This window comes from Uloborus diversus, chromosome 9 (assembly GCF_026930045.1).
Source record: "Uloborus diversus isolate 005 chromosome 9, Udiv.v.3.1, whole genome shotgun sequence".
Classification (NCBI taxonomy): domain Eukaryota; kingdom Metazoa; phylum Arthropoda; class Arachnida; order Araneae; family Uloboridae; genus Uloborus; species Uloborus diversus.
In genome coordinates, this window is record NC_072739.1 from 153,583,800 (window position 1) to 153,601,027 (window position 17,228).

The 17,228-nt window shown below is 30.7% G+C and overlaps 1 protein-coding gene across 1 annotated transcript in view; it reads right to left on the reverse strand.

Annotated features, from left to right (window-relative positions):
• LOC129230091 (inositol 1,4,5-trisphosphate receptor-like) overlaps positions 1-17,228 on the reverse strand; it is a 135,374-nt gene that overhangs the window by 103,969 nt on the left and 14,177 nt on the right. The window contains exons 8-18 of the mRNA XM_054864485.1: positions 15,957-16,103; positions 13,869-14,125; positions 12,422-12,521; positions 12,154-12,314; positions 10,836-10,983; positions 10,383-10,541; positions 6,373-6,545; positions 3,519-3,638; positions 1,930-2,127; positions 1,024-1,119; positions 139-294 (exon numbers count right to left, since the gene is read on the reverse strand). Of these exons, the coding sequence (XP_054720460.1) occupies positions 139-294; positions 1,024-1,119; positions 1,930-2,127; positions 3,519-3,638; positions 6,373-6,545; positions 10,383-10,541; positions 10,836-10,983; positions 12,154-12,314; positions 12,422-12,521; positions 13,869-14,125; positions 15,957-16,103 (1,715 nt within the window). The remainder of the gene's footprint in view (positions 1-138; positions 295-1,023; positions 1,120-1,929; positions 2,128-3,518; positions 3,639-6,372; positions 6,546-10,382; positions 10,542-10,835; positions 10,984-12,153; positions 12,315-12,421; positions 12,522-13,868; positions 14,126-15,956; positions 16,104-17,228) is intronic.

Sequence of the window (17,228 nt, forward strand, 5' to 3'; positions counted from 1 at the left end):
TCCATTAAACAACCACTTTTTTTAGGAACCGAGAGTGATCGCTCCAGAGAAGTTTCACTGTACTCATGTTTATTAAGTTGTTGATAAAACAATAACTTGTATCATCAGTGGTGGGAAATTATTTTAAGTTGAACTTACTCTTGAATAGATAACTTCCTAGGAATGTCAGACCAAAGACGAGCATACTTCACAGGCGTTATTTGCTCCTGGGGATCACGATCAACGTGCATATGAAGCATCAGACGACAAAAGGCAGCTCTTAAGTCAAATGGCAAATTTTCATCAGCCATACATCTGAATCACAAAAGAATGGAAATGAAAGAAAAGTTTAGGGTTTGAATGACAATTTCTTTTCTAAAGTTTAAAAGGAAGGGGTGCATATTGCATTGAATTACACAACTTCAGATTATCATTTCCTTAGAAAATTCATTTAACATAAAATATAATTAAAAAATGGTAAACAAATAAAAGTTTGTTCGCAGTATCTGAATTTGTCAGTTTTCTGCAACAAAATACGATTTGGGGGAAGCATTCTATTGCTGCAAAGTAATAAGAATACTCATGTTACTGAACAATCAGATAGAAAAAAAAGCAGAAAAAGTGAATGAGTTTCAGAATAGAGGTGCCTGATAAGTACTGTACAACTCATTCTACAAAGTAGAATGGGTAACCCCAAAGATTGCTGCTGATGCAATACAGCGCGTCAAATATCCAGAAACTGAAAAGCACTTAAAAGGTTAAAGCCGATCAGTCCTGTAGGACATTAATTCAGCCCTTGAAAGTAAGTATTTAAAAAATATATATATAAATTTTAAATTCACAACATTCAAACAATAGATCAATTCAGTCAATTTGAAATTTATCACTTTATTAATTTTAGAGACTAGATTTTTCTGAAAGGACCCAAGTTTACCAGGATGTCCGAGTTGAAACAGGTTGGGGTATAAAATGAATAATGTTCCGCAAGACAATTCTGACCTTTAAAAATTTTTACAAAATTAATACAAAATTCTTTATTCATACTTTTGTATAAGATCAATATCCAAATGAGGAGATAAATTATTGATGGCCAAGTATTGTCTATCTAAGCACATGCCAGAAAAAAGATCCAACTGATGCCTGTAAAAGAAAAAAAATACTAGGTCAGTGTGAAATAATGACAATAGCACATTGAAAATTACCATTTTTATTGTAAAATTATACTCTTTTGATTTTCACAAATTGGACAGTGATTTTATAAATTTAAGAAATTTATACTGTAACAGAAACAAACATAGATTACTAAAGAAAATGAAAAAAAAAAGATAACCATTTTTATTGAAATATATTGGTTAACTAAATTTTACACTATTGCAATTTCAAATACATTTTCTGAGATATAGGAATTAAGAAATTTTCAATTTTTAAAATACACAATTCAAAACCATATTAAAATATAATCAAATAATGAAAAGAATGATAAAAGAATAATTTATTTGGTTTATACAATCTATTTATACCATGGTTTATGTTCACTATTCAGGTTTGTGCCCATAGTAAATCAGAAATATTGAAGACATGTATCGAGTTTTAATTTCATGGGTGACATAACAATTATGATAACCACTAGACCAGGTGGTCTAGAAGTCCTAGAAGTCTTAGATGGTCTAGAAGAAGGGGATTAGCAACAACAACAACAACAAATTATGTTGCAATGTCTTAGCGCTTATAGCACAAGAATATTGAAGTGAAGAACATTTTGCAATACCTTTCAAAAACATTTATCAAAAATATCATTTGAGTTTTAAAAAAAAAACAGCTAAAATTGAGGAATTTAAACCTTTTCCAACAAAACAAAAAATTTAAAATTAACTGTAAAAGAAAATGCCATTAAAAGGTGTAGTTATCTGATGAAATGTTTATGGGGAAGTCAAGTATTATAAAACGAACCTGTAGTATGAAAGAATAGCTTGGTCATCTTTGGTGCCATCAGAAGCACTGGAAGCCAGTTCACGAACACTTTTGCTTTTCCTCCCATTGTCCCAAAACAAAACCACATCCTCCTCTTCTTCAATTGTTACAATTGGCTCAACCTCTCCATTTGTGTTTTCCACTTCAACCTCAACCTCCATCTGAGTTCTAACCATTCTAAAAAAAAAAAAATTCAAAAACTTCATAAACGAGAAAAAAGAAATAACATTTTCTCTTAATTACAGAATTTTTTTCTGGAAACAGCTAATTTCAAAAGAAAATTCAAAAGTTAGCTAAAAATACTAACAAATCTCTAAAAAAATTATGCATGGAGTTTCATTTCTGAGAAAATACAATGTAGAGAGAATAAAAGTAAGTCTGTAATTGCTTTCAAACATTACCTTCAAATAAACAGCTAAGTGGATAAATATGCTACATGAAATTTGACAAAACAAGATGTTTTATTTTCTTTATTTCTTGACTTTGAACAATTCCCCCCCCCCCCCTTTTTTTTTTGGTTCTAAAAATCAGCGCAATGCTGTTGGGTTCTTTCAAGATAACTTCAACTTGAACACACAAGCCCAGCCTATTCCCTCCATCAATAATAAAATTCCTGTAACTGAATTTTCTGATCACTAAACTGCACAGAAAAAATGTTTGTACATTGCAATAACCATTAATTCATGCTGCTACTTTTCTAACTTTAGAAAAATCAACAATCAAAAGTTTTAAATGAATCTTAGAAAATAAACAAAGCTTTACAATATTGATAACCTAAAAATTTTGAAAAGGAATATGTTGAATAATACTACTTTGGAGAACGGAAAAGTTCTGCTTTCCTCAAATAAAATGATGCTCATTTGAAAATTTAAAAGATGTAATCAACAATCAACTCTTAACAATTATGTTTAAGAATTATCAGTACAAACAGTACTAATTAGAATATATTTGGTAAGGCTGGATCTCTGATGACCCAACCAGATTCTCCTCTGCCTCTGCACTGCATTAAATGAATTGTTTTTAACAAACTGAAAAATAACTTGATTTCTTCATATAGTGATGCAGCTGTGGGTAAAAAGTGTAATTCCCAGCTCAGTAAAAGTAATAAAAGCTTCAGTCTATTGGAGTGGCTGGTTTCTGTGTAATCACTGGACATAACTATTTGCAAAAACATCTGCATAGAATTGGAGTAAAGGATTCGCCCAGTTGTATCCTCTGCGTCGCCAGGATGAGATGGACGGTGATCATCTCAGGAGCTGCCTCATTAAGGACGCTAAATTTTATTCACATTATTGTTCTACTTTATCTTATTGGGTTGCTCATTGCTAATATTTTACTGTTCAAATTTTTAGATTTTGATCTTTGACACAAACATAGTGTTCATTGCAGAAGGTTAACCAATTCCAAATGGCATTTTCATGAAACACTGATAGTGATGTTTTAACGAAGAACACTAGTAACGATGCTAAGCGAACAACACAATAATAATTACACAAAATTCATCACTATATTAAAATCAAAAATTAAAGCATAAGAAAATCTAATTTCAAAAAATTATAATAACAAACCTTGTCTCAATTAGAATATCAGAATTCTTAGGACTCAACACAGCTTTACAAATCAATTCTTGAGTAATTGGAATAGCCACTTTATTTGATATGCAGAGGTCAGATAAATAATCCAGAAACCTGAAAAGAAATTTGGAGGAAATAAGGAATAACTAATATAAGTTGATAACATGACTTAAAATACTGGGAGGGAAAAAAAAAACAAAACAAAAAGAGATCATTACTGACCCTCCACTTTACTGTCTACTAGAAAAACTTCGTTTGCTTCTTAAATTATATCAAAATTTATATTTATCCGGTTCATCCAAGTTTTATTTTTTCTTGTTACTAAATATTGTGGACAGCCATTTGACACCGTAAGACATCATTTTTTTTTGCCCAGTTTAAATGTAGAGTTTTGTGGTGGTTTTGGATTTAATTAACAAACATTTCTTTGCAATTAGTAGCAAGAAAGTAAACTCACATGACTCTGAGCAAGTATTAAAGGACCATTTTATTCCAATACAGTATTTGCTGGGAGGACCAAACTGTATTTAAGGCAGACACAGCTTGTATCTAACTCAACAAATATATGGTTCAAAATGAATAACATTAATGTCATGGACTGATCAGTTTAGTCAGACTTAAATCCAACAGAAAACATGTGGGAACACCTTGCAAAAAAATATGAAGATGGGAGCCAATATTTTTCGACCAAGAACCTTAAAGCAGAGACATAGCAAGTGAACCGCTATGAATTCTTCCCATAGGTAATACAAAATATGATACTTTCGATGGAAAATCGTCGGTTTGAAGTAATTAGAGGTACTGGAAACGCAATTTCATATTAGCACTAGTAACTATTTCTCAACCTAAACAATAAGTTTATAAATTAAAAAGTATCTATAACTATGGGTCACCTTATTTTCTGTTTTTTTAAATAAATCCATGCATCTGTTTTTCTAAATAAATTCAACACATGATGCTTTTTCTAAAAAAATTAACCCTAACTGCTTCACATACTGTTTATTATTATATACATATGAAATAAAATCTCCCCATTCATATTGTTTTGATAAATTGCATTTTAAACTTGTGCCCATAATTTTGGACAGAATCTATAAAAAAAATTATTAAATAAAAACAAAAAACCTGACTGCGTGAAAACCAAAAAAAACTAAAAAGAGAAATGTATAAGCCCAGTAGTTTAGAATGCTATTAAGTACTACTGAATAACTGCACCATTGAAATAGTTTTATATTCTTACACAGATAAGACATATCATAAATTCAAAAACAGAATAGAAGGATCAGCAGTCGGGGCCCATTCCTTTCTGCATCAAGGAACCCCGTAAAATTTGAATGGGCCCCGACTGTTGATCCTTCTATTCTGTTTTTGAATTTATGATATGTCTTATCTGTGTACGATTATAAAACTATTTCAATGGTACAGTTATTCAGTAGTACTTAATAGCATTCTAAACTACTGGGCTTATACATTTCTCTTTTTAGTTTTTTTGGTTTTTATGCAGTCGGGTTTTTTGTTTTTCTTTAATAATTTTATATTTTACACTTTTTAGTTAATTTTCATCGACTTAGTTATTATGATTATAAGACGTTACATTTCGCAACCTTGTCATTTCATTGGGAGAGTTTGTTTGTATCGTGAGGTTTATTAAGTAACTTGCGGTGGTCTAAACTATGATAATTAGTCCCTCTAGGGACCTAACTCGGCTTAAAGCTACATGTGCTTGACCTTCGTGGTGGTTCTTAAGTCAACCACAGCACAGCTGTATAAATATCCTGTATAACTCATGATGACGCGAAATCGGAAGCGTCGTCAATCAAATCTTTCTCGCAAAACTAAAATAGCCTATCAAGAAAGCACACGTCACGAAACTCAGTCCCTTGAATCAAGGCAAAAAGAAATGCAACATGTTAGAGATGAAAATCGAATTAGTAAACTCTCTTTCTTTTGGTGCTTATTACACGGGTTTATTTTGATGAGGACTACAATCCGAGTGTCTTGCCTTCATTACGCATAATATATTTTTTATTACAGTACAGAATACATATAAAGAACACATGAAAGAAATTACATCAGAAAGAGAGGAAAGTACATCGGGAGCAAAGGTGTCCTGACCCACCACCTCAAGTGGGAGAAGCAATCACTTAGACCACTCGGCCACTGAGATCCAAATTAGTAGACTTAGTAAATAAAAAATTCAGGCAGCGAAAAGTACCTGCATTTGTGACACGCAGGTAGCGTGCGACACAGTGTGCAACACCCAACCTGTGCCGATCCCGAACTGACAAAACGGCAACCGGTTTTTTAAATGGTACTTTTGATTACTGTCATGTGTTTACTGACACTCCCAAGGTTAAGAAAAATCGATTGACGTAAGAATTACCAAACTTGGCCAAGGCGTTTAGCCTGTAGAACGCCACAAAGAAACGGACATACATACATAGACTGATAAACACAGTACCCTCCTTTGCGTTGCGCACGCGCAGTCGGTTAAAAAGGTATAACAAATTATAGAAATTTTGCTAAGAAATGTGAATCTTGCACAAAATACACATAAACAAGTGCTTGCTCGAATATTAGTCAAATGGAAAAGCAAAAAGATGAGCAGTTAAATAACAAAAGAGGGATACGTTGAATGATACAAATTGAATGACAATTTTTTTTCTCAATGTTTTCCTCTGCTGCAGATATTCTACATTCTTTACTGTTGGTGGTGGCTTTGAAAAAATTGGTTGGCAAATAAAAAGAACGAAAATCATTCTTTTTGGGAAACATATTGCAAACAATTGTAATGAAAAAAGAGAAACAAGAAAGAAAAGAAATAGACAAAAATAAAAGGTAGATCAACCTGCTTTCTCGATTCTTCCGAACTAAACTAACAAAAGTTTCTATTTCTGCAGCAGTGATATGCTTCTCAAGTAATTTCCTATTACTATGCAGTAGTGCAGTAATGGTGTCTTCAGCTAATACATCATAACCAATCTGTTTTTGCATGAAGCCAAACCACTTGGCAATATATTCCTGAAATGAGAAAGTATTTTAAAAATATATTTTAAAAGCACATTCTGATATGCTTCTGGCGGGGGAAAAAATTAATAAAAATGTTTAGGCTTGCACGAGTCACACGTTTTGCAATAAATTATTTTTTTTCTTTAGTAAATACAGTACAGGGTTCATACACTTTTGGTTAAAAAAAGTTCCCTGACTTTTCCAGATTTTCCAGGTTGTTTTTTTGAAAATTCCAGGTTACTCGCTTCATTCAAAATTTAAGTTTAAATAGTAATATTTTCAAAATAATTAAAATTGTTTAAAGTAGCAACGCAGAAAAACTGAAACTTCTCCCCTTAGATAAAAAAAAAAAACTTGGATTTATTTTTCCTTTGTTTTCTCTGTTTAAATTTTAAGTTTGTTTTAAACATTTTGTTCAAAATCGTTATAATTTGTTTACTATTTGTTGAAAACAGAGTACTTTCAACTTATTTTAGCGTTTCTTTGATGTCACGCATAATATTATAGCATTTTGCTGTAGTCCTGCAGCAACCTTTTAGCATCTGCTTTTGGTTTAGAAGACTTCTTTTTATTTTCTTATTAGTAGGTTACACAAAACATATTGAGCAAAATGCAAAGCTGAATTTCAGTATAAATATGATTAACTTGTTGCATCGATCGGCATACCATGTAATGCATAGTAACAAATATCAACATCCGCCGATCATAGGCCAATGCCAATATTTTTTTTTTCACACATTAAAGGACGCTTACATTAAAATTTCAAATTTTCATTTCCAGAAAGTAATAGTTAATTTTCAAAAATTCATAACTTTTTGCACATTTTTAATGTTATTTTCAATAGTTCACATTGATATAAACATCCAATTCTGTTTCTGGAAGTTTAAGTCTACTTCCATTGTGCAAACGATCAAATATGGCGACAAAGTGAAAAATTTAAAATAATAAGTAGATTTTTGAATTTGTAGTATAAAAGTAGTAATAAATAATTAATAATTCTTAAAAAACTACAATGAAAGCAAAATAGTCAGTATTTAGCACATAAGAGTCTAAATCAATTAAAACAAAAAAATGTTATGAAGATTAAATTTTGCATTATTCCAGAAAATAATTACAAATTATCCTGGAAAAAAGGCACAATTTGTGTTGTTTTCAATAGTTTGCATTGCAATTAACATCCAATGTCGTTTTTGGGAACTTAGGCACTTAAAAAGTCTTGTGTACTTCCATCTTGGGAATGACCAAATATGGCGGCTATGCCCAAAATTAATAAATAACTTTTTTAATTTGTCGCATGAAGACAATTAAAATATAATAAATGTTCATGAAACTACAATTCATTGAAAAGTTTTTATCACATTCGCGTCCAAGGCAGTGAGGATATAATCTTATCCTTCTGTTTTAAGAACAAAATTTTTTATTTTTCAAGAAAATTTTAAATAATAATAGAAAAACAATTTGCAGACCATTTTTTTTTATTTTCATCAGTTTTCAATTAAAGAGAACATCCAATTCTGCTTTGTTTTTAGAAACTTAGGCATTTTAGGATTGTATCTACTTCCATCTTGTGAATGACCAAAGATGGCGACTACGTTTCACACATAGCTGAAATGATTTTCCGATCAAAAAAAAAACGATTTTCCCCCGATCGACCCTCCCATCTACAGGTTGTGCTTCCGAAGCAGTAAATTGTCTTCTCTCCTGTTGAGTTTGTGCATAATTCCTGTTCACCTGATTTTTTTTTCCTTGGGAACTAATGAGAGCCAAAAATGGCGGCTGCTGAAGATTTTTTGGGTCGCCACATTTTTCAATGCTTTAAAATTGTTAAAAAAATTTTTAAATACATCGATAAAAATGAAGATTAGATCTCACAAAACAAAATTTTCTGGGAAAAAATTAGGGAGAGAAAAATTTTGGGGACACATTTGGAAAATTCCCTGACATTTTTGACTATGTCATTTTTCCTGATAATTCCAGGTTTTCTCGGAACGTACGAACCCTGAAACGAACAGAATGTTGTGGCAACCCATTTAAAACTTTAGGCAGTAGAAAGAAATGCGTTCCCCTCACTGACTCCATGCAAGAAAATCTTCGCTCTTTTGGCGCATTTTTCGTTGTGAAAAAAACGTTCATTTTTCAATTGCAGTTTTTAAGTGCCAGCGTCGGTTTAGATAAAATTTTACAATTTTTTTCATGAAATCACAATAAAAACGAAGACTAGATCTCATGGTACTTAATTCCTTGGGAAAAAAAATTTTTGGAGGACAAAATTTGAAAACTCCCTGACATTTTTGACAGTGTCATTTTCCCTGACAATTCCCGGTTTTTCCGGAATTCCCGGAGTGTACGAACCCTGCAGTAGAACTTTAATTATCCAAACTCCGACTATCCAAATCGCTGATTATCCTAATTGCCTTTGAATTTCATAAAAGGAAATTAAGACAGATTTTAAAAATGATTAGACTGAAACTAGTGTAGGCGCAGCATGGACATTATTGCGATGATGGGTCACCGCCTCATAGTGCAGTTCTATTATTGGCTTAATGTACAGCACTCGTAAATATGCCTAGCATGCACATGTATTGTCTTTTATTTTACTTAACTAAAAGCTCTTTTTCTTTGAAAAGAAGTTTTCTTGTTCTCCATTTTTCAACACACATGCAACATGGATTAATTAAAATGCAATTATCCGAATCTTTGATTATCTGATGGGAATTCAATCCCAATTGATTTGGATAACTGGAGTTTTTTCACATTAAATACACTGTTAACTTGAGCATTTGAAATACAGGCTATCATAGTCTACCATCTTAAGTCATCTTTCATCCAGTTCTTCAACGGCATGGCAATAATAAAATTTTATTACAATTTATTATGACAATAACAATCATAACTATCATAATAATTAATATTAATGTTATAACACCTTTTTTGCTCCAGTGATGTAATCCACTGAGCTTTCATCTTTAGCATATTGTATATGTTTCTGGCTGCCTAGGCAGCATTTTAGTCTATAACTCAAACTCATAAACCTAAAGTTTTTTCCTTAACTTAGTTTGGAAGCTCATTTTTAAAATATTAACTTCATTTACTTCATATCAGAACCTCAATATTGAGTGATAAGCAAGCCTCTGTACCAGCTTTTTTATTTGTCATTTTCTTCGGTTCATGTACATGAGTACATAATAACAGTACCTTGAGAAAATTCACATACTGTCAAACTGAGTGACTTTGCCACGTATAGGGTTCATTTGCCCACGTTTCATATGTTAGTGTTATAAAGCTTGACAACACTTTTTTTTGCTTAGATAGAAGAACTGTAATGGATGAAGGGTTTAACCCTTACGTATAGTGTCAAGCTTCAGAAACGATACAAACTAACATTTTGAAAGTGGGGCAAATTCACCCTATGTATGGCAAAGTCACCCACATTGATGGTAAGTCAAATATTGCAAAATTTATGACTCACTGTTATAGCTATGCAGAGGGATATGCTTACAAATTTTTATTAAAGCTATTATCATATTTATTGCTTAAGGTGAGCAAAAAATACTACACAAATGGTTTCACTGAATGGCATTGAAAAATTAAACTGCTTTTGCATTTGTGTACATAAAATCAAACACACATTGTCTGAACTTTTCCTAATATGCTTTGTATTTCATTAATTATTTCTCCTACTTTTTTAAAATTTAAAACATTATGCATCTCCCAAGCATTGAAACAATAAATGACATGCCTCAATGTTGCAGTTAGAGTAAACAAAGGGTACACATATTATCTTCATATTTTAACTTTGTATAATAAAACTAACAAAAACAAAAAATGATTCTAAAAATATAAAATTACTTGATTTTTCCTGTAATCCTGCTGTGATAATCTCAAGATACGGTAACAAAGTCGACATATGTGCTTGAAAGGTGCATGTCTTGGATCATTAAGTTCTTCCATTCGAAGTATAGGGCCATCTCCAACATCAACAAATGGAGCTTGAAGAATTTTAAACAACTATAAAAATAAATAAATCATAACTTAAAAAAAAAATAGATTTAAAAAACAACATAGAAAGAAAGGAAAAGTGAAATTCTGACACAGTTAGAACAATCAAATGAGTAACCTGTAAAAGTTTGAGAAAGTTCTTAATTTTTATTTTTTGTTATAAATAATACATTGTAAAAATGTACTCTTACGAACAAAATGCAACATTAGCTAGTTCCTTTTTTAACCATGCATTTTTTATGAATTCATTATTTAAGAATCATGCTTTTCTTAGAAACAAAGTTGGAAAATATTTTTCCAAACCTGTTTTAATATATTTTGCTCTCTCAGTAGCTTCTGTCTTTCTCTATTGGGATGTGAAACTACCAAGTCTAAAGGATCAGGTTTTTTGGGATCATTTTCTTTCATAGCAACAAAATATATCACTTCTTGAAGAAGTTGAGTAACAAACCTGCAAAGAACAATACAATGTTGAGAGAAACAGTATATTAATCAAAGTGGAGGTTCAAATTTTCAAGTCTATGAAAATGATTCATCTAAAATAAAGGGGGGGGGGGGCAATGCACATTCCCTGCATTTTTTTTTCTTCTGCAAGTTTGTACCTTTATGCTTTGAAGGTGTGAATATTTTTAGGAAACAATTTGACGCCATCATACATGAAATGTGACTATTTGACTCAAATGGAACTTTTTTAATTATTATTAATACTTTGGTTTTTGTGTATATATTCAAATTTTGAAAACATTGTATAAACTATTCTTTGACATTATATGCAATAAAGTATATTTCAGAGCACAATTTTGACTAAAAATCATGATAACACACACACAGTAAATTATTAATTTAAGCACCTTTTTAAAGAAAATAAAATGGGAAGCTTTATCTTTTACTCAATTTTTGGGAATATTTTAATTTATTTTAAAATGTTGACTTTTTGCCACATCTTCACAGTCAATAAAATAAAAATATTGCACAAGTGAACAACTTGTTCAATATCTAATTTCATTAAAAAAAAAAAAACTTAAAGGAATACAAACAATAAATGCATCTACATTAAAATAAAATTTATTAAATATATTATGAATATATGCGCTTAACAGTCGCAAGAAACAGCTTTTTCAATGCAAATTGCTTTGAGCTAAGCAGAAGTCATAATAGTTTGGCGACATCATCAAAATTTTTCAAATTTTGATCACAAATAACATTGATTTTATCATTTTCTTTCAACATTAAAGTAATTATAGCATAATTCTTGAACAATATTTAAAAAAAGATTCTTGAAAAATATGACTAGATATTGCCATTATTTTATAAAGTATCATATTCATTCTTGAAACACTAAATAATAAAATAATTATTGAACAACACTAAAAATAGATTCTAGATAAATAAAATGACTAGATTATGCCATTGTTTTATAAATTGAGATATTCATTCTCAAAAAATATTAAATATAAGAAATTCGGATAATACTTCAAAAAAAAAAAAAAACTTTCATGGGAAATTACTCTTCTACAGGTAATTAAAATTTCAGCAATATTTAAACATATATTTTAAACTATCATTTACATATTTAAAAAAAACTGATTAAAATAAAGTAAAAACAAATAAAAAATTAAACCTTCTTTCATTTTGTATAATTTGTCCTTTTTCCAGATTGCCAGAGATGGCATCAAGAACTTTACATGCATCATTAGCAAAATCTAGATCTCTAACTTCAGTCGCAGAAACAGGTACAATTGCAAACGCTTCCTTATCTTCCTTGATCCAAGCACATCCAACCTAAAAACATACCCATTATAACGTTTTAAAATGAAATGGGAATAAGACAATGTAATTTTTGTGCTTCATTTCCTATTTTAAAATCTATGAATACATTTTTTTTTTACCTTGGACATTACTGGCCTTTCTTCTTCTTTATCAATTGGAATAGTTGTACTATGAACCCATGTATTTGTACACAAATGCCTTAATCGTACATAAGAAGACCTGAAAAAAAAGGGGATGCAAATATTTGAAAAGGCATAATTTTAATTTTTAAATTTTTCTCACAGGCGTTTAACTTATAAACAAATAATTTGAATGTTTAGCATTTGTAATGAGCACTGTTCTGTGTATAATTATCAGTTTCTAACAAATTTTATTGCTCACCCTTGACAAGTATGTATAACAACATTTATTTTATGCTATTATTAATCTTTGTACACTTTTCCCTTCATTACCCTCAGAAGATAAGGAAACAAAAAAAATCATTAGTTTTTTCTTTAAAAAAAAATGTTTTAAGAAGCAACCAACAAGCCCCTGATATAGAAAAGCATATGCACAACACCTTCCTGTTTTTCATTTATTTCAGAACTCATTTTATTCATTACATTTTCATTGACAAAATAAAAAGCTCACTTTTGGTTAATTCTGTACCTGTGCTCTTATCAAGCATAAATAAGACTTGGAAACTATTAAAAAAAAACTTACAATTGTTATAGTAATCTGTCGATTCTTGTTTATTGTCAATAAGGTTTTTTTTTTTTTTTTTAATTGCATACCGTTTTATTTGATAAATTTTTCTATAAATGATTATTCTATAAATAATTTTTACATCTTATATTTTCATGATAGATTTGTTTCTTTTAAAAAAATAAAGCATAAAATTTAAAAGCATATTATAGCAATTTTGGCCTGCAATAGTTTTACGACATCTATGAAAGCCTCCACCTCTCCACTATTGTTACAGGATAATACATAACACAAAATATCCTCATGGATGCCTCTACACTGTGACAACATTTAAAGTTGAATTTTATTTTTATTTAAAAAAAGGACACAATTATACAATGAACTTAAGTAAAGATTATTGCTAAAATAAGCCAATCATACGAATACTTGGCATTAATTTAGAGAAATTAATTATCTCATGTTAATATTATAGTTCTATAAACAGATATAGATATACATTGCTCATTGGAAAGGATCAGTTGAGTATTAAAATAAATTATCAAATTTGGTTTAAAAAACAATAAGGCTTAGCTAAATTGTTTTACAATTATCAATAAAGGAAATGCATTTTTATAACCACAGAAATACCAAAATATTTCTTCATTATTATACACAGAGCTCAACCCATATTTTTAACCATAAATTTAGCCTCTCAGAGCATTTGCAATGCTTAGAGTATATCTTATATTGTAACTAATCAATGTTCCCCAATATATGTTAATTTTTTCTACACATAACAAACTTCACTTATCGTGAAAAAAAAATCACTGCATTGGAAATTGCTATAAAAATAAATAAATGAAACCATCTACAAACTCCAAGACAGTGATGAAAATCACATACTGTGGAACAAGATCATCTCCTCGAGACAACGTCGTGGCATCCAGTTCAAAAATTGATGCAATATCCGTAGAGTGAGGAACAGCAACCAAACAGTACACATTATTATTGGAGGAACCTCTTAGTTTACTACGCATAGCATCAGGTGTGTCATCATTATCAACTTCTGCTGCTAAATAATGACCAGTAGCCAAATGCTTGAAACGAAATAAACTATTCCAATGGCCTGCTCCTCCTCTACATGGGTCATGTTGAACTACCTACAGAAATAGAATATGATTTTAGTTATATCAATTCACCTGTTTCATTTGCTACAGTATGTTTTGCATTGAAATTCATACCAGTAAGTCCTCATTAAATCACAGGCACAATTTTTTCATAAGAAAGTAAAATAAATAAATTCAAAAAAAAAAAAAAAAAAAAAAATGCATGCTCATGAGAACTCTACTTTATAAAATACTATGCAAATTAATTTTATGTTTACTTAATTTGTATGAATTTCTAGTTGAATGAGAGTATAACTTTGACACGAAAGAGAAATCATGTGCAATATATGCTGCGCACAAAAATTAGTTTTTAACCACAGTTTAGCCCAAATAAGCTCTATGAAAAGATGAAAGAAAATGTTTTGAATAGTGGTTCTGGCCTTTCATACATAGTAATCTCGTTTTTCTAACAATTAACTCCCCCTTCCCCCTACCCCACACACACAGTTTAAAATTATCTTATTAATTTCTGTATTTATTTATTTATCAAAAGAGAAATTTCCCCAAGGAATGTTCGTATTGCAATTTAATATTTGATGCAAAAAACATCCCCCCCCCCAAAAAAATATGGATAAGATACAAGTGTTAGTAAAAATCTATGCATTTAAACAAAAATTTTGTTGAATAAAACACTTTAAAGCTGGCTGTTAATGTGCACAAAATGGCAGTTATATATATGAGAGAATGCACACTTTTTATTTTTAATGCATTACTCAAAATAATTAATCAACAATCAATGTTTCGTGACCTTATTAAATTTTAATCTCCAAACATGACCATGTATAATAGTCATGTTTAAAATACTAATGTCAAGTATTGTTGTCAAATAACCTAATAACCAAGATTTACATTTACAGTATGGCTAAATGTATCAAATATTCAGAAATAAGGTTCACACCAATATTTTGTGCTGTTTGTTTCATATCTACCACAAAAACATTACACCACACAGGATACTTAAAAGGCTAAGGCTATATCTAAAAATGAAATATCAAGATTCTCAAAAGAGTGTTTAAAAATTGCCTTGCATAAAAAAAATTGTAATTTTAACATCTTGAACTTAATTTATGTTTTACCTTACCATTAACTGCAATAGGAACCTACTTATTGTGTTTCTTGCTTCTACAAAGGGAATGGAATGGAAATGGAGAAGTAATTCGCACGCATCATATTATAACTGGTAGTTTTCTAGATTAGGTAATACAAGGCACATCCATCAAAAGAGAAATTGTAATTAGGATGCAGTAATAAATATGTCATGGTTATTATGGCTAGTACACTTATCACTAAGATTAGATTTACAGAGCATACCGTTATGAATTTTCATTTCTTATCAATCTTCAATGGTAGGAATTAGTAATCCAGATGTTTTGTATTAAGATAAAGTTTTGCTATTAAGTTCTATACAGATGTTTTTCCCAAAAACCCTGTTTTAAAATTTAAAATCTGCTCGAGTAAAACCTTGAATGAATGCAGGCAATTAGTAACTCTGAAGACGGAAATTAACCTCTCTAAATAAGTACTAATAACAGCAAGCTAGACTTTTTCTCGTCATTAATGGCAAGCTGAAAAATCAGACCTAAGTCAACTATGGTGAAGTGAGGATAATAAGCACACACACACACCGTTGCTAAAAAAATAAAAAAATAAATAAAAAAAACTCAGACATAAAATTGGGGGAAGGAAATTCAACTTGAGTAGTTAGTACATTACCATTATTATTATTTTTTTTTAATTTTAACCCCATAAGCACGGAAACATGCTTAAAAATAAACAACATTTTCATTCACATGGATGCATAGATAAAAAGTGTCTAGGACCTTACTTCAACTTCCCACAATGCTTTAGAGCTTGTAGCAGCAGTAGCCGTAGTCCGACCAGTAGATCTTAGGAATACATATTGATTCTTTTTATAATCATCCATAGTAAGGAACTTTTCTTGCTCTGCATGAAATAACCTCACAACATCACCCTAAAAAGAAAATTAAGTTTTGTTTAAAAAAAGTTTTAAAGTAAGTTTCTTTCTCATTAAAATTTTACAAAAATGCAGCTTTCATATTATACACTAACTTTTTCTCAAATACCAATTTTTATATTATAAGTATCTCAAAGTAATTAGAAAATTTAATATAGAGTTGGAGTCTGAAATTTAGTGCCCTACTCTAAATAGAAGAATAAGCATAAAGGTTAAATTGCATTACACCTGAAATGATTCACAATTGTACAGGGGGTTGATTCCAGATCAGTCTTTACTTTCCCTGATGTTTCCTGAGACTTACCTCCCTTTAACAATTAGATGTCCCTTATGAAGCTCAGACCTGATTTATTGTAAAGTAAGATAACTTAAACATACAAAAATTCAGTCCTACCTAACAAAGATACAGGACCAGGACACAAACCAAAGGCTAAGGAAAACAGTATTCAGAGCCATTTGGTTACAATAGATAGGAAGAATTTATTATTAAGGTTCTGCAATAGCAAAAGTGAAAGAAAGCAAATGCATGAGGAATAGATTGAACAGGGATCTTCACTTGATAAACAGAAGGAAGAAGGAGGGAAGTAATACATTAATAGTACTTTTAAGTGAATATAATTTTGAACAGGAAGCTATGAAGATATTAAATTGCAAGACACGGGCAGTTGTGAATGAGAATTCTTCGTGTCCCAGAAGCCCTCAGAAAGGCAGCTTTGGCTACCTTTAGACTGTTTATAGAGCATGACAGGATCAGGTTCTATCAATACAGTATTGGAATCTCTGATTTCCCACAATGTATTCTCTACCACTCCAACAGGCTATGACCGTTGGCCATTTGAATGCATTAACTGTGCTGAGTGATTAATCACTGTTCCTAGCGCATTCTAGAGTTGGAGTTTCTTATTTACAAGTAATTCATCAATTCAACTGTTAATAGACACTACCCACAAATCGAAATGAAAAATTAACGAACATTTGCAACATTTAAAAAAAATGGCGCATGCGTCACGAAATTGCCTCCAATTTCATTTGCAAAAAGAGTGGTTCATAGCAACGTTACTGTTATTAGTATCCTCCTTTTAGTGGGGTGGGGAGGGGGGGTGATCGAAAAGCAAACTTGGG